At 37.0% G+C, this 22,962-nt stretch overlaps 1 protein-coding gene across 4 annotated transcripts; it reads right to left on the bottom strand.

Moving 5' to 3' along the window:
- Positions 1–2,212: 2,212 nt before the first annotated feature.
- LOC144057678 (myelin basic protein-like) lies at positions 2,213–22,931 on the bottom strand. 4 transcript variants are annotated; one of them, XM_077575514.1, is made up of 7 exons: positions 22,782–22,931; positions 11,296–11,400; positions 11,131–11,157; positions 10,085–10,114; positions 7,758–7,841; positions 7,649–7,667; positions 2,213–3,354 (listed from the first exon to the last, which is right to left on the bottom strand). In XM_077575514.1, exons 1-6 carry the CDS (start codon positions 22,899–22,901, stop codon positions 7,665–7,667), a joined length of 369 nt encoding a protein of 122 aa, XP_077431640.1. In that variant the 5' UTR covers positions 22,902–22,931; the 3' UTR covers positions 2,213–3,354; positions 7,649–7,664. The 4 variants fall into 4 exon arrangements, with proteins under 4 accessions (XP_077431640.1, XP_077431642.1, XP_077431639.1 ...); XM_077575516.1 differs by lacking the exon at positions 10,085–10,114; XM_077575513.1 differs by lacking the exon at positions 7,649–7,667.
- Between the last annotated feature and the right edge of the window lie 31 nt (positions 22,932–22,962).

Below are 22,962 nucleotides of genomic sequence, written 5' to 3' on the forward strand. Positions count from 1 at the left end.
AATTCCTTGGCTCTGATCACTCTACCTGTACAAAACAGTACGCTGCTTTCAATTGATATGGTGTAGTCATGTTGTTTAAACCAGGATAGGCTTTGTAGCACATTTCAAGCTTCAACCACTCGGTATCAACACGCTATTATCATTACCAGTCCTCGTTTTTGCTGCATTTAAAGGGAAAATCAACCTAAAAAAAATTGCCTAAACATGGTTTTGTGATTAACTAATTCACTGCCTTTGACGGCTATAGATGTCAAAAATTCATTTGAACTATTTCTATTAGTTTAAAAAAAAACAAACACTTTTGTTAACAAGAGTATGAAAACCTAGGGAATATAATATTGTACATTTAGACCAGATATAAAATGTGTGATTAATCGTGAGTTAACTATTGAAGTCATGTGATTAATTACATTTTTTTTTTAATATCGCCTCATGCCCTAATTTTTAATAATCTTTATTTTTTATTTTATTTATTTATTTTTTTTTTAGAAAAGGTTATTAAAAATTAGGTCATCAGGCGATTAAAAGTTTTAATTGTAATTCATCGCATGACTTCAATAGTTAACTCATGATTAATCACACATTTTATATCTGTTCTAAATGTACAATAAAAACTTTTTTCTAGGTTTTCAAACTTTTGTTAACAAAAGTGGAAACATTTTAAACTAATAGAAATAGTTCAAATGAATTTTTGACGTCTAAAGCCGTCAATAGCAGTGAATGAGTTAATATTGTGTTTGTGGAATACGAGTTAAGCAGCAAAATCCAACCGTTTTTTCATCTCAGGGGCGGCCGTTTTGCCACTTGCTGATGACTTAAAATGACGCAGTTGCTCATGGCTCAGGTAATGACCAGTCACGGCTTACTTATTTTCTGAAGCTGTGCCGTAATTGGTCATTTTCAGTTGACAGCAAGTGGTAAAATGGCTTCCCCTGAGATGGCTGTCAGGTGATTGAAATTGTTTAATCGTAATTAATCGTATGATTCAGTAGTTAACTTAGGATTAATCACTAATTTTTATATCTCTTCTAAATATTTTTTTCCTAAGTTCTCATACTCTTATCATAATAGTGGAAAAAAGTTTAACTGATACAAATGTGGCTGCATCTTTTAGTCAATGATGAAGTAATTTCATAATCATTCATAAAATTTAGATAAATTAAAAAGATGTGTTGTACTGTAAAACACGAATGATATTGATTCGTGTTGAGGTAAATTTTCTGCCACTAGATGGCATAATTGCATTTGTAAGACGGTGACAGCTAAGTGCATTTTTATTTTCATATTATTTAATATTTCAAATCAATTATCTAATCTTTAACATGAAGTAACTTGTGATATTCTGCACATTTTAAAAATTATAAAATACAACATGACCCCAGTTTCCACACATATATGCATTATTACTACATTTATTACTGCTAAATTTGGACATCGAAGTATCTGCTGCATTGCCACTGGAATTCCCCCAGTACAGGCTTTCCAAGTAGAAGGTGATCAGAGGCGTGTTTAAAAAATTTGATTACATTTTTTTTTCAAATTAGTGGCGTTAAAGGAACTTTAAATTAATGCAATCATTTTTACACCCCTAGTAAAAACAGGTGCATTTTGCTGCTTAGCTCGTATTCCACAAACGCAATATTAACCAGAATGCTGTTTTTAGACTAGTGGGGGAATATACAACATAATATTGTAAATAAATTGTTGTTAATTTGTATATAGTCGGTTCCATAAATATTTCGACATAGTCACTATTCTTCTTCTTTTTCTTTTTTTTTTATTCTAATTACACTGCAATAGATTTGAAGTGAAATGAACAAGAGGCCCCTCACTGAGTTTTTCAAAAGGAGTGATTTCCTAATATGACGAAGATGGTGGGTTGTTGCTGAACGAAAGAGGTCTGCTTCTGCTTTTCAGTTGACTCAATGTAAGATATAAGTAGGGGGTACTATGAGTTCTCTCGCTCTCGCTCTCGCTCTCGCTCTCGCTCTCGCTCTCGCTCTCGCTCTCGCTCTCGCTCTGTCCGTCCTTAAATCTAGACAATGAATTTCTATGCATTTCTCACCATAACCTCAGAATACACCAGGAGTCTTTATCAGATAGCTTGGTCTAAATAACATGCTAAGAATGTTTGTCTGCCCACCTGCAAAGACACACAAATCCATTTGCTTTCATTCATGTTTGCATAAAGCATCACCCATTATGCAAGATGTAGGGCTTTTTTATTTTTTTATTTTCAGGTACGGTAAGTCAATTTATTAAAATAGGAGGGGCTTTACATTCGTTCTAGGGTGCATTGGATGTAGATTTACAGACATACACATTGTAGATCGATGCCACATTTAACACACACACACACACACACACACACTTGCATTTTAATTCATCTGGAATAAGGGTGACCTGTGATGTCTTCTGTAAGCCATTATTTGGTTTCTGACATTCGGACAGAAGCGAGTCCACGGAATGTAACACTACCGCTTAGTTAGTCAGGGAGCACCTTTTTGAAATTTTGTTTTTCCCAGTAATCCACAAAAATGAAACAGCAGTTGGTTTGAGCAGGCAAGAAGAGAGACTAAGAAAAAGCGGACTTTTTAGAGGCAGTAACTGCACGTTCAAAAACGAGCAATACGCACCGAGGAAAACTTAAATGTGCTGTCAAATCTAAGTTACTGTTTCAGTGATCATTGTAAAAAAATATTACCACAAATGGTCAAATGACAAACATTGAAGACATCACGCTTAGCAGACAGACAGGGAGTTGTAATGAAAACAATAGGACCAAAATGGCTTGACACTGTAAGTGTACTTCAATATATCACAAAATCAAAACACAAGTTGCTGTTTATGTGCACAGCGAGAGTGTAAGGACATGACATAGACATGGTGACAAAGACAAAGACAAGGAGCAGCCTGGTCCTTTACCACGCTTAAAAATTGGCAACAACAGACAAGTTTAGGACTTCAAGTTGGGCTTTCCTCTCACAATCCAGATTTGATTCTGCTCAGCAACCGTTTTTGTTGTTGTTTTTAGTCAACTCAAGCACATATACAGCTGTGGCAGGTGTCAAGGGGTCATTCAGGATGCACGAGAGCGGCTTCAAAGTCAGGTTCGGGAAATAACGTAGGCAAGGCAACAGATTGTGTGGCCAGTGACGGGGAAGAGACAACACGGCAGAAAATCTTTTCTTTTCTTTTTTTTACAATATTATGTGTTATCACAAAGGTGAGTTTTAAAGGTCACAAGGTTTTATTTTCTTCCTCTCCTTGCCCGCATTACGCATTGTTGTCCTTGTCTTCTTCTAAGGGGATGTGGAAACTTCAGCGTCTGGCTGGAGAAGAGCTGCGGCTTCCCTGTGCGACAGACAAGACATGAATGATGAGTATGGTTAAGGTGTGACAAAAAGTTCGGGAAAAGATATTTTCAACCTACAAACTAACAGTTTTCCCCTTCTAATTGACCAAATAATCAACGACACTTTAAAACAGTTGGGTCAGAAATAACCCAACTATGGGTAAAAAATGGACTGATCCTGTACCCAACTTTGAGCTAAAAATTGGGTCATTTTCTATAAAGTAACTTGTAATGTGACCCAACTTTTTTCCCCCACCCCCCAAAAAAAGGGCAATTCTGTACAAAACAACCAAGAAAGATGGGTCCGATTGTCTACTTGGGGTCAATTTGACCTAACTTTCTGGGTTTTGGGGGAAATAAAACAACTATGGGTAAAAAAAGGACTGACCCTGTACTTGGGTCAATTTGACCCAACTTTGAGGCAAAAATTGGGTCATTTTCTATAAAGTGTCATGGGTAAAGTGACCAAACTTTTTTTTTCTCTAGAGAAAAAAAAAGGTCTTTCTGTATAAAACAACCCATAAAGTTTGAGCAAGTTTGAAGTTTCTACTTGGGTTATAATATGACTCAACTTTGGCTCAAAAAATTGGGTCCTTTTGTATAAAACAACCCAAAAAGATGGGTCAGATCTTCTTGGGTCATTTTGACCTAACTTTCTGGGTTTTGGGGAGGAAAAAAAAATATTGGTCAAAAATGGACTGACCCTGTACTTGGGTGAATTTGACTCAACTTTCAGAAAAATTGGTCAGATCGTGTACTTTGGTCAATTTGACCCAACTTTCTGGGTTGTCTTTGAAAAAAGGGGTAATTCTGTATAAAACAAGTTTGAACAGATCAATTTGTCCCAACTTTGCATAAAAAAATTGGGTCATTTTGTATAATACTCAGAAAGTTGGGTCAAATTGACCCATAAAGTGGATCAGTCAATTTTTGACCCATAATCGGGTTACTTTTGACCCAACAGTTTTTAGAGTGTAGCTTGTACACAAAGAAATCCTTGCTTTTTCACAGTTTTTAATTCAATGCACGTGAAGAGGCGATAGTTGTAGCCAGACAAATTGTGGCTGCTTCACCATGACTGCGCACTTGTTTACAATGTTTAGAGCAGTTGACAGTTCCTGACTGGCAAGACCATTGCTGGGCTGGAGCAACCTCCTTACTCGCTTGACCCGCACCCCTCCTTTCCAAACTGAAGAGGGTCGGTTGACTCAGAGTGGGGAAGTCCGTCAGACTCCAGAGAGAATGCTTGGAAGGGGAAAACTTGTAGTTTAGATGTGAAGGTTATCTTTTGGACACCAGTCCTGGAAACTTTCTGACACACTGGAACTAAACAGAAAATAAACTGTTGCTGGCTACTACTGTTAAGTGAGCCAAGTCATGTTGTGTTCTTGCCATTTGACATGATTGAATCTGGCATGACAACATAAAAATTGGCACATTTTGGAAGTAGGTGAAGGTGTTGTATATATTGTTTTCTTTCCTACATTTTCAACATGATAGGGACAAAATAGTACTATAAACACCTCTACACTGCTACAACCACAAAAATGAAGATATATTCATATCGTACACTTTCAATCCAAATTCACCATTTTGGCAAGGCAGAGGTATGACCTCGTCTACAAGCTGAACACTCTACCAAATGACTCTCAAGGCTGCTTTGAGTTAATTATAATGTGAAACAAACATGTTCCATATGCAGCAGCTGTGTTCTTCCCTGGCAGTAACATGAATAAATATTCATTATATAATAATTTCACATGAGATGGATAAGCGTTACTCGTACAGACGGATGCATGCATGGAAGGATGAAAAGATAATACTGAAGACTTTTGCCTTTCAGGATTTAGACTGAAGTTTTCATTTAGTGTTTCTAATATTGGTTTAATAATGTCTTATGTTCCACATATAATATTGGCTAGTTTTTTTTTTTCAGTTTTCCTTTTTTTTCAGTGACAAAGGGTTGTCATTACGAAAGCAACTTTGCACCTTTTTTTTTTCCTCAATCCAATGAAAACTTTTTATAGCAGCAAATGAGGTTACACCTTTATCGAATAATCTTGTTTTTCCAAAGACCAAAAATCAGAGTTTGTTTTGGTTTTGTTGTCAATGCTGAATCTTTATTACACTTTACTTTTCCCACCTAATGCTTTATTTTATTTTTTATCAAAAAGTGTATGGATTGCTTGTAACGGAAGTCCTCTACATGTGGCTGGTGTATCTCATTATTCTTGGGACAGAAGAAAGACCAGGAAAATTGGAATATAAATATAAAGGAGAAATGAATTGAGACATATTTAAAAGGTAACTAAATTCTATCATAACCCTGCTGGGATTTCTTCAATTCGCCTACGCAAAAGAGATGGATAGTGTGATGCTAGTGAGTCAATGCTGATTAGACACATTATACAAGTTTGTGAGCGATGTTTACACTCATGTAGCTTAATTGCAATTTAGCATCTGCAGATCAGAATGTACCCCCCAGGGAAATTTCATTCCACTTATAGCAGGCGCTAAGCTAACTAAGGTACAGTAAGACTGGCTGACTAATTAACACTTAACACACACAGTATGATGTCAGGGTCTCCCAAACACCCTTTTTGTGCATTTATTTGATTTTGTTCATTTAATTAAAAAAATAAAATAAAAAAACAGAACATAGTACAACTTTTTTTTTTTTTATGCCACCTGGGCGAACCCATGTAAGCATGCTGAGAACATGAGAACACTCCACACAGGAAGGCAGAGTGTGTCGTAGATTAATCGATCACAAGAATTCCTCCTTTATAAGTCATTTTAAATGATGTCATGAGAGAATTCAGTACCTTTTAAATTCAGAAATGGCGAAGAGACAGTGTAGAATTTAGTGACATCCAGTGGTAAACTAATAGAATGCAATGACCAACAAAGCGCGCACACTACGGTGCCTAAGAGAGACCACACTTCTCCTTCAGGTATCCGTAGCAGAAAGATGTCCTGTAAGGTGTGTTACAGATTAGACCTACAATTTTATATATATATATATATATATATATATATATATATATATATATATATATATATATTAGGGGTGTTAGAAAAAATCAATTTGGCAATATATCGCAATATTACAGCGCGCAATTCTCGAATTGATTCAATATCATAGCCGAATCGTTTTTTAAACATTTTTTTATGGGAATATTCGACAAAACGTCTTATTTAGGGTTAGGATTTATACATTAAGCATGGAAGAATGTTATATTAATGGAACATTAAGCCTTAATATTTGATTTCAGTGCTGTTCAAACATGAAACAGACTGCAACCTGAATTTTCAGATAAATAAATACATTGTCATACAAATCTTACAGTGTACATGTACAAGTTTACTCATTAGTATTTTCTAAATTTGAGCTAAAAAAAAAATCACAATAATCAATTTCTAGATTCGTATCGGGATTAATCGGTATCAAATCGAATCGTGACCTATCAATCGTGATACAAATCGAATCGCCAGGTACTAGGCAATTCACACCCCTAATATATATATATATATATATATATATATATATATATATATATATATATATGTACGTTGATGTGATAGATCATTATTTATTTATTTTCTTTTGCATAATATTGAAATTAAGAGTTTTAAAATGAATGAACATAGAAAAATCAATTCTACACACTGTCCCTTTAAGAATGTTTATTATTTTAATTTGTCCCTTATGCAGTTGGAGGCGATCAAAATGTGGAAAATTGCTTTGTTTAATGCAAGAGAAGAGTTAGACCGATGTTATCTACAACTCCATTAACAAAGTCTGACATGAGTATCAAAACTGCATTTTTTCTTTGTGAGGACATCATTTATAACACAGCTCTTCTTTTTTTTATCCCATTAGATTGGCATTCAACGTTTACAATGAGTATCGTTAGACAATTCAGTCAAATAGGAATATGTTGCTTTCCAACAGAGTTGTGAATAATTTATGAAGTAAATAGTTACATTACATTATTTACACAATGTGTTTGCTCGTTGTGATGAAGTTAGCGGCTATGTTAGCCACGTAAGTCAAAGGGGAATTTTTTATTTTTTTTATTTTTTTAAAGAACTTGATGATAATGCATAACCACATAAAATGAGTGCCCATTGTTGTGGGCCCTGCCATGAGAACCGAATCTGGCATCTCCAGCGGGATTAGATAAGCACTTGCACAAAGCAATCGTAGGTCATAAAGCTGCTGTGGATTTAATGCGATTAGGATGTTTTCTGAGCTTTTCAACCTTGAACACAAGCAAGTTAGTTACTCACGCTTATGTTGTTATCATCACTGAGGTAGAAACAAAGGATAAAAAAACAATTTTGGACTCTGAGAATAATAATAATTTGGCAACTAATTTAAGAATTTTTTTTCCAATACCATTTTGAAGATCCTAGTCAGGGAGCCTTTGCCGTCTCCTCCACTGGACCTCTTGGCTTTAGCAGACTGTGCCTTCTGGTCACCCTGGAACAAGGATAAAAGGAACCGGTGAGGATGAAGAAGTTTTGTTATCTTTCGTACAAATGAATTTCAGATTGATGAGGTATCAAACAAGCTTGTTTCTGCTACTAAAGAATGGAAAAAAACTAAAAGATGACATTGGGAAACGTTGTGATGTGTTAAACAATTAGACCTACACATCCATCCATTTTCTATACCACTCTACACCATACGTTTAGACTTGGCAGACATTGGGGGGGCAAATTAGACCCTGCACCGGTTGACAGACAATTGCAGGAGTCATGCAAGGCCTCTCTGCTGAAACCATACACTAGCAGAAACACTGGGCAGTACAAGAGGATGATTATGGGATATTAATTAAAAGTTCACTTTCTAAGCGAACTTTTCAAGAATAACGGGATGTTAATGAGAATATGAGGATAGATCTGCCAACACAATAGCTGGCTGACTTATTTTAACTTGTGAAAGGCTTTATTTGCCACTCCCAGAGTAGCAACAACTAGCTAGCGTTACTCAACACAGCTAGAAAATGTTTGGAGTTGATGTAATGGAGGATAATGGTTTAACTACTACTGTTTCTTGTTTTATGGTATTCTTCCTCAAATATGCAAACTGTCTCCATCTCTCTGTAGTGCCCGCACAGTTGGGCTATACTATGTTTCTCAATGTTATGTTACAACATGTAATACAATTGTGTTAAGAGGTGGAGTCAAGTGAAAGCCCACATCTGAAATGCACCGCACGCCACTGGGACATATAGCATAGCCATAGACAAAAACAAAACAAAAAAACTGTCACTCACATTCACTGCTATGAACAATTTAGAGTCTTCAATTAACCTACCTTATTCACAAGTGTCCCTATACTTCTGACAAGTTTTTATATAAAAAGATACAGTACATGGTCTTTTGATTTGATTTTGTGGAATTACTGTTAAAATGTTTAGTGTATCTTCTTGTGATAATGAATACGCTGACCGCTAGCCGACACCGACAGCATGAGAGAAAAAGAAAGAAAAACAATACTAATCAGCTCACAAGGAGTCTGTTTTCTGTTGTCATGACAGCCTTTTGTGTTCATTTCCTGACACATTTCAGCTAAGCACATTTGATTTGGGCAACATTTCAATACCCAACTGATTGCAATTCAAAACATGTCAAACACAAAAATAATTTCCAATTAAATTTGCACGCATTCTCAGGGCTCACATCAATGCACCAAATGTAAATGCCAGGATTCAAATGTTTCTTGCCATTTTATAATGGCATAACCTGATCACCAGACTTCATCTAAATGTTCCAAAAATTTGCATTTACTACAAATCATGTATCTCTATTCTTCTATTTATGTCAGCGATATATAGTGAAAGGCAGATGAATTCAACACTTTTCCACTAGATGGCAGACAGTACATTCTTAACCTGATGGATAGGCACACCACATGCGTGCGTATACACTCTAAAAACAGTTGGGTCAAAAGTAACCCAATTATGGATCAAAAATGAACCGATACACTTTATGGGTCAATTTGACCCAACTTTCTGAGTTGTTTTATACAAAAGAACCTTTTTCTTTTCTTTTTTTACCCATGTAAAGGATTTGACATTTGATATCTATGGGTTGTTTTACGCTGACCCATTTTTTGACTCAAAGTTGGGTCAAATTGAACCAAGTAGAGGATCGGTCCATTTTTGACACATAGTTGGGTTATTTTTGACCCAGCTGTTTTTAGAGTGTACTGTACAAGCAATGTGTGATTTGTCAAATTGCTCTGTCTTCTGATAGCTCTATACAGCACACAGCCACTGCGGGGGAATTTTATGCTGTCATGTGCTGTGATGGATTATCAGCATTACGCCCCCAGATAGTTTATTCAATCGGCATTTCAGCTCACTAATAGCATTACTCATTATCAGCAAATTGCAATTTCTAGTAGATTTAACTGACATTTAGTTGCAACCCTTTGGTACCATGTCTATCATAATGAATATTCGTTCCCCCCAGCTATGTGTGATTTACATAAAGCACAAACAAGCATTCTCACATGCACATATGGATTGGTTAAGTGGGTGCAGATGGTCAAGACAGGAAGTCAATTAGGCAGAATGGCTGAAGTGTTCGATGTAGACTAAAGGAAAACAGATTTACAACATCATGTGTGAAGGCTTGATAGGATGACCTTGCCTGACCCATTGGTTAAATGAGCCATGATACCACTGTGATTTTTGGCGTGAACAAAGCACCTACCAGACCTATCTTGGCTGCTAGTCCCCTCCACTGGACATGCCCAGAGACAAGAGACAAGGACAGGACAGGAAGTAAAAGTGAGAAGGAAATGTTAGAATTGTCTTAATTAATGAAAAAGTCTGTCTGAGGAGAGGGAAGAAATCACAGGGCCATGCGGGGTGTGGATGAGAAAAAGACAATGGGAGAAGGGGCAGAGGAAAATGAGAACAAAGTGGAGGCTAATGCTAAAATGGACACACTAAAACTGACAAAAGAGAGGAAATGTCTTCACTGTATCTAAAATATGTATTTAAATTAGGGGTGTCAGGCGATTCCATTTTTTAATCATAATTAATCGCTGACTTCAATAGTTAACTCACGATTAATCGCAAATTGTATATATGTTCCAAATATACAATAACATATTTTTTCTATGTTTTCATACTCGTTAACATAAAACTGGGAAAAAAAATTAAACCAATAGAAATATGGCTGGATCTTTTAGTCATTGATACAGTAATTTCATAATAATTCTTAAAATTGAGTTACAATTAAAAAGACTGTACTGTAAAACAAATGAAATTGATTTGTGTTGAGGTGATTTTTCTGCCACTAGATGGCATAATTGCATTTGTAAGATGTTGGTGACAGGCTGACAGCTCATTGCTTGTGAAATTCTGCACATTTTTAAAATTGTAAAATAAAACTGGAACCCAGTCTCTGCAAAAATCTGCATTATTATTACATGTATTACTGCTAAATTTTGACGTGCGAGTGTCTGCTGTGTTGTGACTGGAATTCCCCTAGTAGAGGCTTTCCAAGTTAGAGACGGTCATTAATCACTCATTAAAGAAATTAGTGGCCTAAATTAACTCAAAATTAACGCCCTAATTTGGACAGCCCTAATTTAAATATTTACTAGGCTATTTCTTAAACTTAATGCTCACATTTTCAACTTTCAAACTTGAAATTCAAACCTGACAAGGGGGCCAATGCTTCGCTAATTTTTACATCATAATCAATACTATCCATTTGGTGTAAACTGTGTGTGACATTTGAAGACTCACCCTTGACTTTGGGGGCGCTGGAGAAACCTGAGAGGGATTTAATGGAAGAAAGGGAAGTGTTTGGACAGAGTTACTGAGAGTGCATACAAAGTAGTTGAGTTTCAAGGAGACAAATGTCTCGTCAAAGTCAATCAGGAGAAGCCATCAGAGCTGCCCTTCACTCACGATGGTGCGGAAGAAGTGGACAACCGCATTCTCTGGCCCCCGCTTACGAGGGGACGTGGCAGAAGCTTTCTGGGGTGCGGGAGAAAGGGCACCACGGAAAGAACCCTGAGAAGAGACAAAAAATGTTGGGCAAACAATGATAAAACTGTTTGCCAAATGTGAAAGGCTCACAAATATCTAATTTCTTGGTTTCGTTAGCAACAGTTCTGTCACTTTCACTTCCGATTTTCAAAGTCATACTTTTACTTTTTAGGATCAAGTTTTGTTTATCTTTTAAGGCAAAAAGACAACTTCTCGGCCAGGGGTCTGCAACTTGCGGCTAAAGACCCAGATGTGACTCTTAAGTCTCTCTCCTGTGGCCCCCTGTGGATCTCTAACAATTTGTAGAAATTATAATTTTTTATAGATATTTATTTTTAGATAAAATATTATTTGAATGAATTAATGATTGAATAAAAATGACCAATTAAATATTCAATGTCACAGTCAATTCTTTTAAGTTGTCAGAAAAAGATGAAAAATCGATTTTAAAAAAGTTTTTTTTTTTTTTTTTTTAAATGTCTTGAAGTGGCCATCAAATCTTCAAAAATAGGAAAAAGCTGAAAAAGTCGGCAAATTGAATATAAAAGGCATAAAAGAAAATTTTCAAAAAGTAACCATAAAATATCCCAAAACAAAAATCCTGAAAATTACCATAAAATGTCCACAAAATTGCCAGAAATGTCAGAAAATGTATTGCAAAAAACACATAAAAAATAGACACAAAGTGTCCAAAAAAAGGGGAAGAAGAGAGGCAGAAAATTACCATATGTCCATAAAATGGCCAAAAATGTCAGAAATTTTACAGAAAGGCAGGGAAGTCTAAAAAAAAAAAAATTATGAAAAATTGTAACACACACAAACACAATATCCAAAAACAGAAGACGAAAGGTACAAGAAAATCAAAGTATTGGATGCTGCATATTTTCCCCATTAGGGTGCAGCTCTAATTAGCTCTTGGGGCCTTAGGGGTCCATTTCTCACAGCAGGTTCAACAAACACTGAGAATAACCCTGAATAGCGAGTTGACATACCCTCAGAGAGGAAACTCTGTTCCATGACAGCTGATTTGAGGTAGTTTCATCAACGCAGAGTAGTTTTCCCTGGAGTTGCCACCACTAAAAACACTGCATCAATGGAGGCCCTATTCGACAAGTCACCATGGTAACGCGGGAAGCAGAGGGCGCCGCGTTTGTGTAACTGGAAATCTTAATGCGAATTTGAACATGTCTTTAGAAAAAAAGTGCAACACCGCAGCTCCCCATGGAGGAAGGCGGCGTGGGAGGACATGGCTGTGCGGGTCAGTGCGTAAATTTAAATGTAGTCCTTTGCAATCACAATAATATTACAGGGAAACCTGCTGGAATGGTAGCTCATTAATTTATTTAATTTAGGTGCAATCCTGCAGGAGAGAAGCCCACTTGACTTAAGATTAAATATAAAAACATTAGCTTATATGCTAGAGGGGCTAGAGCAGAGGTGGGCATCGAGGGCCGGAGACCTGCAGGTTTTGCATGTTGCCCCTCTCCAACACAGCTGATATATAATCAGCTCATCAGCAAGCTCTGCATAAGCCTGATAACGATCCTGTTGATTGGAATCAGCTTGTGTTGGAAGTGAGAAACCTCCAAAACCTGCAGGACTTCGGCCCTCGAGGACCGAGATTGCCCACCTCTGGGCTAGAGTTACCTCTTTTTCTCTGGTTCCAATTACCTCCCGTTCTGGAACGGAAAACGTAGAGTTTCCCACATTTCAGGGTTTATTGATTCAGGATTCTCAATAAACCTGCTTTGTGAAATGGACCCCTGTACATTCGACAACCATAACACACATTTTCGTTCATCACAATGTTTAAATGTTTTGCGGCTCCAAACAGATTTTTGCTTATTTATTTGCCTTAAAAAGGCTCTTTTGACAGTAAAGGTTACTGACCCCTGTTCTAGGCACAGCATTTTCCCCAGTCTTGGATTCCTGTGACATTATTTACAGACACGCATCTGTACTGCTGTCACCGGAAACATCACAGTTCTCAGATTCATCTCAGATGTTAAGTCACTTCCTCATCATCCTCTTCTCTGTCCGTGTGGCCTGTCTCAGTCTTCACACTGTTTTATTCACTGGCATATTTCCAAATCACTACTTTTGCATCATACTTACAGTTACATGTGACACTCAAACCAAGCAGCAATTTGAGCCTTAGGATCATTTCGTCCTGTCACTTCTCAGAGTGAAGGCTGAGATGAGGAAGAAGGCTTTTCAGTTCTCTGCTCCTTCTGACGGGAATCACATCAAAATGGGTGAGCTAAGTGTTGGAGAGCTCTTTTAAATGGATGTTGGTCAAATTAGAACAAGACTTTGACATTTCTCTTGGCTTACTGATCTGGTCCATCCTAAATGAAAGGGCAACATCATGGAAATCCCTTAAGTGGATAGAACTGACTTGACCTTTACTTTCTGGGTTGCCATGGAAGCAAAGGTTTGCTGGTCCTTGTGATGTTTAATCACAAAAAATTCAGCGTGCAAGCACTTTTAACAGGGGTGTCCAAAGCCGGTCCTTGGGGGTCACTATTCGTCAATACACCTGGTTCACATGATAAGGTCACTAGCAAGCTCTACAGATGCCTGATAACGATCCTGATCATTTGAATCAGGCGTGGTTAATGAGGAAACCGTCCAAAACATGCTGGTTGCACCTGATTCAAATGATCAGGATCGTTATAAAGCTTCTGCAGACCGTCATATTGAGCTGATCATTTGAATCAGGTGTGCTAAAGAAGGAAAACATCTAAAACATTCTGTTTACACCTGATTCAAATAATCTGGATTATTATCAAACTTCTGCAGAGCTCGATGAGCTGATCATTTGAACCAGGTGTGACCAGCATGTTTTAGATGTCTTCCTCCTTTAACACACCTGATTTAAATGATCTCAATATCAAGCTCCTGCAAAGCTTGCTGAGCTGATCATTTGAATCAGGTGTGTTGGAGGAGGGGAAACGTAAAAAACATGCTGGTTAGTTCCATTTGAATCAAGTGTGACCAGAAAGTCTTAGATGCTTCCCCCTTTTTACACATCTGATTGAAATGATCTCAATATCAACCTTGATGAGCTCATCATTTGAATCAGGTGTATTGGAGGAGGGGAACCATTGAAAACATGCTGTTAGTTCCACATGATTCAAATGATCATTTCAATCAGGTGTGACCAGCATGTCTTAGATGTTTTCCTCCTTTAACACACCTGATTCAAGTGATCAGCTCAATATCAAGTTTCTGCAAAGCTTGATGAGCTATCATTTGAATCAGGTGTGTTGAAGAAGGAGAAACATTGAAAACATGCTGGTTAGCTCCACCTGATTCAAATGATCAACATCACTATCAAAGGTCTGCAGGGCTCAATGATGAGCTGATTATTTGAATCAGGTGTGTTGGCGGAAGGAAACATCTAAAGCATGCTGATTAGGGGCCCTTGAAGACCGTAGTTGTTGACCCCTGATCTAAAACATGCAGGTAGTATCCCGTCAAGGATTTGGACACTCCTGAGCTAGAACAGCAATAATGGTGAATTTCAGAATCAGCCAGGGTTTTTGTTGATTTTTTTTCTACTGTTGTTGTCACTAAAGTACACACAGTTTTGGGGGACAGACAGAGAGTGTGTGGTGGTGGGGGTGCGGACGATGTTGCCTAGGCTGCCTCCGTCAATATACATCCGCTGTTTAATGGGCTGTGTGCCCGTATGTCTAAGACGGGGGATTGTTTGGCGGATGAAAGATTTTGCTGGTTGATACACGTCTTGGGTACTGTCTACTCCAGGGGTGGCCATGTTCGGTCCTCGAGAGCCACTATCCAGCCTGTTTTCCATGTTTCTCTCCACTAACACACCTGATTTATGATCAGGATCGTTATCAGGCTTCGGCAAAGCTTGCTGATGAACTGATCATTAGATTCAGCTGCGCTGAAGGAGGGAGACATGGAAAACAGGCTGGATTGTGGCTCTCGAGGACCGAACTATGCCTTGTGTAAAAAAAAAAAAGCCTTTCAGTTGGTGTGTGGGCTAAGAAAACATCTGCAATCTAAAACATTTGTTCCCAGCACGTCGGTTAATAACAGCAACATAATTAATGAGCTTCATAAAGGAATTGAAGATAAAAATGATCATTTGGTATAAGATCATTATTGCTGTAGGCGTTAGAGAAATTAAATACTTTCCACCCAGGCAGTATGTTTGTGAGTCATCCTTTTCTCTGACCTCATTAATGTAACAATCATGCTTGTGATTAGTGGTGCTGTGTGGAACAAAGAGTGAGCAGACCACACATTAGGAGATTATCATGGTTTATAAAGGGCTTTTGATGTGCGTTTTCATCGTGTATTTTGTTTGAATAGTGCACCCACATATTGTCGAAGCCCTGCCAGTGACCTCTTTATGATGTTCTCTTAAAACTGACGTTTATCAAATGTACCTACAGATAATGAGGTTGTACACGTGCGCACATCCTCTTAGAACTCGGGGTGTGGCTGTATTTAGAAATTATCACATACACCATGCAACACAGTGAAAACAGAAGAAAACTGGCAATTGAGGCTGACCGCAAGATTGAAGGACTGCAGGAATTTCTGGAAAAAACTTCATGTTTAATACAGGTGACAATAATTTCACATTTTCTTCTTATGGGATGTTTGGGCTATGTGGTTGGGTAGCAAAGCAGAAGCCTTATCTTACAAAGAAAAGAAAAAAACACACTTGAAATATCCCAAACGCATGTAGGAAATTGTGTTATGATCTAATGAAACCAAGGTTTATTCATTTATTTGTTTGGCCACAATTCTACAGCAGTTCTCATCAACAAAACCACAACATACTGTACTTAAAGTAAAGCCTTGTGCTGACAGCATCATGCTTTCGGGTTGTTTTTTTTTCAGATGTGGCCTTACACAATTGAAGGGGGATAGAATTAGGAAGCAATACCATTCAGTGCAAAACCTTCAGGCTTCTTCTTCAGGCAAGGAATAACAGGAAAAACCTAGTAAAACACCTGAACTCTATTTGGCCATCAATTACTCCTATTGAACATGAGTTTCAATGTGATTGATTAATTCTAAAGAACAACCACATCCACAGTTATACTGTAAGTGGGTGTGCACACTTTTGCAACCACATTATCTCAGTTGATTTTACTTTCTGCAAAAAATATACTGTACACACACACACATATATATATATATATAATATATATATATATATATATATATATATATATATATATATATATATATATATATATTAAATGTAGTTGTACTGGTTATAGTTCACAACATGGTGGAGACAGTTTTGAAATGATTAATCTTGGTTTCTTATATAAATGTATTTATTTTTCATCCGTAGAACCTGACATTTGAACAGGGTGTAGATCTACTGTGTGTCTTTTTTAAATAAGGTAAAAAGTAATGATAAGTGATAGTTTGCTACAGTGGCATCACAGAGTATTCGACAAAGAAATTCTATTCTACTGTACTTAGCATCCAGGTTAAAGATCAAGTTGCGTATTGTAGCATAAAGGAAAGGGCAGGCTAATGATCAGGTTGGAGGCCACCACGAGGTCACACATACCACTTTATAATACATGAAGTGAATTCAGCATTGAGAGGCCATGAATTACAATTCACATAACTCATTCGTGGCTAACACGATACCTTTCCTATCTCTCCTATTCTTTTACTTTAGGACCATTTGAAAGATGACACATTTAAAAGAGACTGACATTCTCCAAATTGCTCATTTCTGATCTAAAATCACAATCACATGATCTTTATTATTATTTTATTTTAAATCCTATTGACATGTACTGCACATTTCAAGTGACACGTATCACCGAATACATAACTAACCCAAATTGCTACTAATCTCCACAAATGTCAACACTGTGCAGTGGCCAGACAAATAAATAAAAACAAATAAATAATACAAATATTATATAGATTAGTTTTCTTTGATTTAAAGCAGTTATTATTGTCTTAGGCTCAATATCAAGAACGCAAAGTACGGTCTTGTGAACTCACCAAATCCGGCCTTCCGAAGAACGTGCTTGAGAACGTACTTCCTAACGACGCGAGTCTCTGTAAATTGGAACAGCTGTGTTCTTGTGAAATTTCCCCTGACTGGCATTATATTCATGATAGCAGGACGGAATGCATCATGCAATACTGTGTTTTCCTAACCGAGCCGTTAAAGCATCCAACCGATGTATTAAGCTAACAATCAAAAACAACATCCGGGTATTCCGTGCGTTCTTGATTTATGCGAACTTTCAACTAGAACAGAACTTGGGCTGTGTGATGACAATTCACAAGATTAAAAGGACGTAAGAACCGACAAAAACGCCAATTGACAAATGGTTAATCTCAATTCACACAGTTAAAAACACATACAAATATAGAATTGTTTTGATTTAAACAATGACATTTTGGAGTATGTTGTGCTCAATTGTGAAGCTTTAGGGCTTTATTAACAAACAATCCAAGTGCGCTCGAGCGTAAAAACTAGCACTAAAAAAAAATCTGGACTTTTCATGCCGGTGCAAAATCTCGTTTTGACGAATTTGGCAGACTGCTCGGCGTTCTGGCATATCAAGGGCATTTCCTTTGACATGTGCCTGCTGCACCGGATAATTTAAATTCATCTGCTGGACCAACGTCTAGCTAAAACGGTGCCCAGTGATGCAATTTGGCATCCGGCATAGACATTGCCTATTGCCTGGCATAGACATTAAATGTTCTGTCTATTTTTAAAATTAGTTTTAAAACACATGTTAATTCTATGGCTTTTGACTTGCCATGAGACTCGACAATAGTTGGGTTTCCATCCACCCATTTTTATATATTTATTTTATTAAATGCAAAAATAAAACTGAATGGAAACGCTAGAAATGTGAAAGAGGGCCCAAAATTCACCAAAAAGTTTTTACGCTTAGAGGGGTTGGATTTTATTGCACTTTATACGCAGCAATTGTTGTTTTTAGAAATGGACAATTTTAAGGAAAAACGCTATAGTGTGATATAGGGCTTTCTTTAAAATGAGGTATCGTTACTTGGTATTGGTATTTGTGATTATCCAAGGTTTGATTATTGTATTGGTGAGTACCGGTAATAACTTGAGCATCTTTGTTGCACCAGAGGTTGACCTGAAGAATTTGGAGTTGCTGCACCCTGAAGAGTCTCAAAGCGACGTATGTGTTCACTAAAAAAATTTTTACAGTCTGCAGCTGTTCAATGCAGATGAAGCAATTAAGAACCAAACACCTGCCGGCATGTTGCAAAGGATAAACTCCAACCCTGCATCAGGTACACCGTAATATACTTCACAGGTGCATCAGAGATTGCACTTGAGTACATGTGATTTTATGAATCTTACTGTTTATATTATTTCTAATTTTTAAATGGTACATTATTGCTGTCTGTGACTGATAATATTCAGATATGTTACTAGCCACCATTTCCTCTACATAACAAATTTGTCCCTATGTTGAGGATGAAATGTATGAAAAATGATAACTACACAAATAGAACAGCGTGTTCTGGTGAGGAGACATGACAAGTTGGGCACCACATCTGAACAGGACCCAGTTTCCACGATCATGAATGCAAAGTGAATAAAATGCCATAAAATATCAAATGCGGTTAGATTTGGTTGTTTAGGTTTAGTGCACACTATTATCAAATTAACATAATCATTTAATTGTTTCTCTTCCTCCAAATACAGTGGTGTGATAAATTAAGGGCTAGTAGTGAAAGGATTTCTCAAATTCTCTTCAGACAACTGAAATCATTAAATCATCTTCATAGACATTTTAGAAGTTTTTTCTATTAACTACACTATGGTATGAGAAATGACATAAAGCAACTTTGTTTTTCATTATGGGGTAATCATTGATAACGCCTTTTGTTCTGACTTGAGCCTTAAAAGACACTCACTGATCATAAAATATACACAAAGGTATAAACAGTGTTGGAACATGTTTTTAAAGGTGAAAATCAAATGCCTATAATAGGTGCTTTGCTTAAGAACAGTGTGAAAGTGTTACATGTTTTGCTTTGATAAAGTTACTATTTAAAAAATAGTGCAACACAGTTATTTTTTGTCAGTAGTTAGAACACAAGGTTAAAAAAAAGTTAGGCTATTCTTATTTTAACAGAAGAACATGGAAGACAATCGGATAGCAAAACAAAACAAGCAAAAAGTTATCACGGTGTTGTTAAATATTTTTAATCAAGCAGTAATTCAAAAGCTGAGGACACGATCAGGTTAGGAACAGTTGACTGGTCACAGCAAGCAAATACAGTACAAGTATCCACTGTGAAGTTGACACTCAAAGACGTGAACCTGAGGCAAGCGACTGATGTGAGGGAGGGAGAGTGTGCCTCTGCTCCCTCCTCCATCCAAGACACTAGGGTTAAAATACAGTCTCATTTGGGTGTGAAAGTGAACTCTTTTGCTATAACCAGATTCAGATAACCACTGCTCAACAGGACAAATTTTTTTCTGCTATTCAAGTCTTTCTTTTTGTTAAAAGCTAATATAATGGCTTCTCCCACTGTACATTTAGCGATAAAATGCAAAATTTTCCTGCAGCTGACAAGAGGCCAGTTTTTCACCATTTTGCAATGCACGTTATATGGCCATATAGAGCAAATCGAAGTTGCAAACCCTTCGAATTAAAGACAATGGGAAATAGTTCCATACTTGCAAACTTTTTGTCAGTAAACAGACATGGATATTTAAAATCCAAGAAAACATCTAGACAAATATATCTTACACAGGCTAAAGTCTGATTTAATGTTTTTGTGCAGTAATTATATCCCCAAAAAAATCTTCGTACTGAATCATTGATGTGAATGAGAAGTTACAGCAGAAAGTGCTGCTTCCTTTGGGCTTGAGGCAACAGAGGTGGGCCAACTGCATCTTATTTGAAACATATACTGATTATATGAAGGCAAACGCTTGGTGAGAACATTTATATCAATATCTCCATGTTTTGTTTTGTTTTTACTGCAAAACTCTATGCAAGTTACATAATGAGGAAAATCCAACCAATATTGCTGCAAAAATCGTATGTTGTCTAGCATGAAATTCAGTGTGTTCCCTGACAAGGTTATGATTTTACCAAAGCGGGGGGGAAAAAAAAGAAGTCATTAACAGAAATGAAAAAATGATCTATGGCAAATGTCTAATAATTGCTATCCTGACTATTTCCCAGAATACTTGTTGACATCACATCATTAGGTGGCAGGGAAGATTATCTTTTCAAAGCATACTGATATGTGCTCTGCAGGGAAAATAATTAACCAGTGGGCAGCAGTTGGTGGCACAATTACTCCCTTGTAATTGTAAGTCATCATGTTAAAAAAAAAGAAAAGAAAAGAAAAGAAGAAGAGGCAAACAATGAGGCCAATATCTGTGTCCTCTTTCTGACTGAACTACAAGAGGATTGTTTAGGATTCAGCTTCAGTGCACCACAGCTGTGGTGTCATAGCTGAGGACAGTGAGGAGACATCGGTCTGTCATGTTTGGAACTGGAAACTCGTTAATGCTGCTAACTACTGTAGCCAGAAAGACAGCCACTAAATGAAACAGTTTTGCTATTTACCAAACGACGTACATCATAATAGTGCAACATTACTGATGGCAAAATGTTGGGATCCTGACAACACACGACCGCAGAAAGTCATGCTGACTGAAATACCGTGTAACAAATACACTTTGGTACAGAAGTATTTGGATAATGATTTTTGCCTTTCCTCCTTTCACCATGGTCTGGACTTGGATGACATGTCATGGTTACAATCAGTTGCGCAATAAACTGAGTCACCACGCGAGTAAAGTAGTAAAGTGGTTGGCTGTTTTTCATTTCATCATTTTATATTTATGGAAAACGCGAACCCTTATAGGTCAAGCCAAAAGGAAAAGAAGAGGATTTTATATTTATGAAAAACAACCATTCCATCTCATATTTACACCTAAGGCCAATTCAGTCTTCAATGAACCAAACTCTTTGAATGTGTGAGGAGGGCGGTGTACCTGCAAAAACACAGGCAAAAGTACGGAAGAGGATTAGGGCCAGTGAAGGCAGGGGGGAAAAGGCTAACAGGATTCTCACTTCATTCTCAGAAATCTCACTTTAAAGTCAGAATTCAGAGATACTTTAAAGTGCGAATTCTCACTTTAATTCTGAGATTAGTCATAATTCTGACTTTAACAGTGAGAATTGTGACAATTCTCACTTTAAAGTCAGAATTCTGTGAATAAAGTGAGAATTCTGAGAATAAAGTCATAATTCTGACTTTAAAGTTAAAATTTTCACTTAAAAATCAAAATTCTGACTACAGTAAAGTCAGAATTCTGAGATTAATGCCATAACTTTGACTTTAAAATCAGAGTTCTGAGAATAAAGTGAGATTCCTGCCAAACTTTTTTCTCTCTCTCTTCACCGGCCCTAATCCTCTTCCATACAGAAGTGCTAATCTCTTGTCCGGTGTACTGCTGTGACATGAATCACATTTCCAAATTCTGCCTATGAATCACATAAATTATAAAATTGGAGGTCAACTGCATAAAATGGTTGTAGTTCATCAATGTAAATGCCATTTTTTTGTGAAACCTCTTGAATATTCAATTCCATTTAATCATACTGTATATTAACATGTTAAGTTCCATTGTGATGGTACGCCAAGGCAAAAAATATTCAAACACTCTCATTGTCCAAATACTTCTGGATGTATAGTATGTTATGGAGTAGTGCATCATAAGATATCTAATAAAAATCATGCTTCACCAAATTTTGTGATTTGTTACGTCCTGGGGGGAAAAATAGACAGGTAATACCAGCCCACAAAATTTGGTGCTTTGCTTTTATTGGGCTGCAACATTATGTTCCTCAGGTTTTCAAACTTCAGCTTTAAAAGTTACTAATATTGGCAACAAGTTAAATCTTTCACAATTTTGTGAAATCCCAAACATGTAGTACGTTGGCTCGTAAATCCAGATTATAAAATGTTTAAATAAACAGAGGCATTGCAATTATATCGCCTGTACATTAACTAAATACAAGCAAACAATAATACCACAGATTTGAGTACCATTCAAACAAAAGCACTATAACATAGAAACATATCCGTAAATGATTCAAAATCACAACATTTGTAATAATAATAATAATACAGTAAAAGCATTACAACCAACCCCAGCCAAAGTTATTTCAATGAAAATTCACATATCAAAGATAACAAACGGACTCTGAAATTGAACGGAAACACCAAAGATGATTTTCTTTGCACCAAATTATTTTGAGATTTGTTAAAGCGCCAAAAGTAAAAACTGTTTCTGGAAGAAATTGATTGAATGAACTGAGATACTTGGGAAGTTTTCACTTAAACTCTCCCTGCACCCTCACCTTGCTCTTCTTCTTTTTGTCGGCTCCAAAGAATTTCCCAATCTGATCCAGAACGCCGGGGTTCTTCTTCCTGCGGCCCAACCCGAAGGCGGCCTGTGCGGAGCTGCTTGCAGATGCCATACTTGAGAGTTGGAATTAGTGGTGATGTTGACAGAAGTGAGGCTTCACGTCTCTCAATGGC

The sequence above is a fragment of the Vanacampus margaritifer genome, chromosome 9 (assembly GCF_051991255.1).
Source record: "Vanacampus margaritifer isolate UIUO_Vmar chromosome 9, RoL_Vmar_1.0, whole genome shotgun sequence".
NCBI classification, from domain to species: Eukaryota; Metazoa; Chordata; class Actinopteri; order Syngnathiformes; family Syngnathidae; genus Vanacampus; species Vanacampus margaritifer.

Excerpts from the sequence above, each read along its gene's own strand:
- LOC144057678 (XM_077575513.1), bottom strand. The coding sequence starts at position 22,901 with ATGGCATCTGCAAGCAGCTCCGCACAGGCCGCCTTCGGGTTGGGCCGC. Across the intron at positions 11,401-22,781 it reads ACAAAAAGAAGAAGAGCAAG|GGTTCTTTCCGTGGTGCCCT; the intron begins GTGAGGGTGCAG and ends GTCTCTTCTCAG. Across the intron at positions 11,158-11,295 it reads TCCACTTCTTCCGCACCATC|GTTTCTCCAGCGCCCCCAAA; the intron begins GTGAGTGAAGGG and ends AATCCCTCTCAG.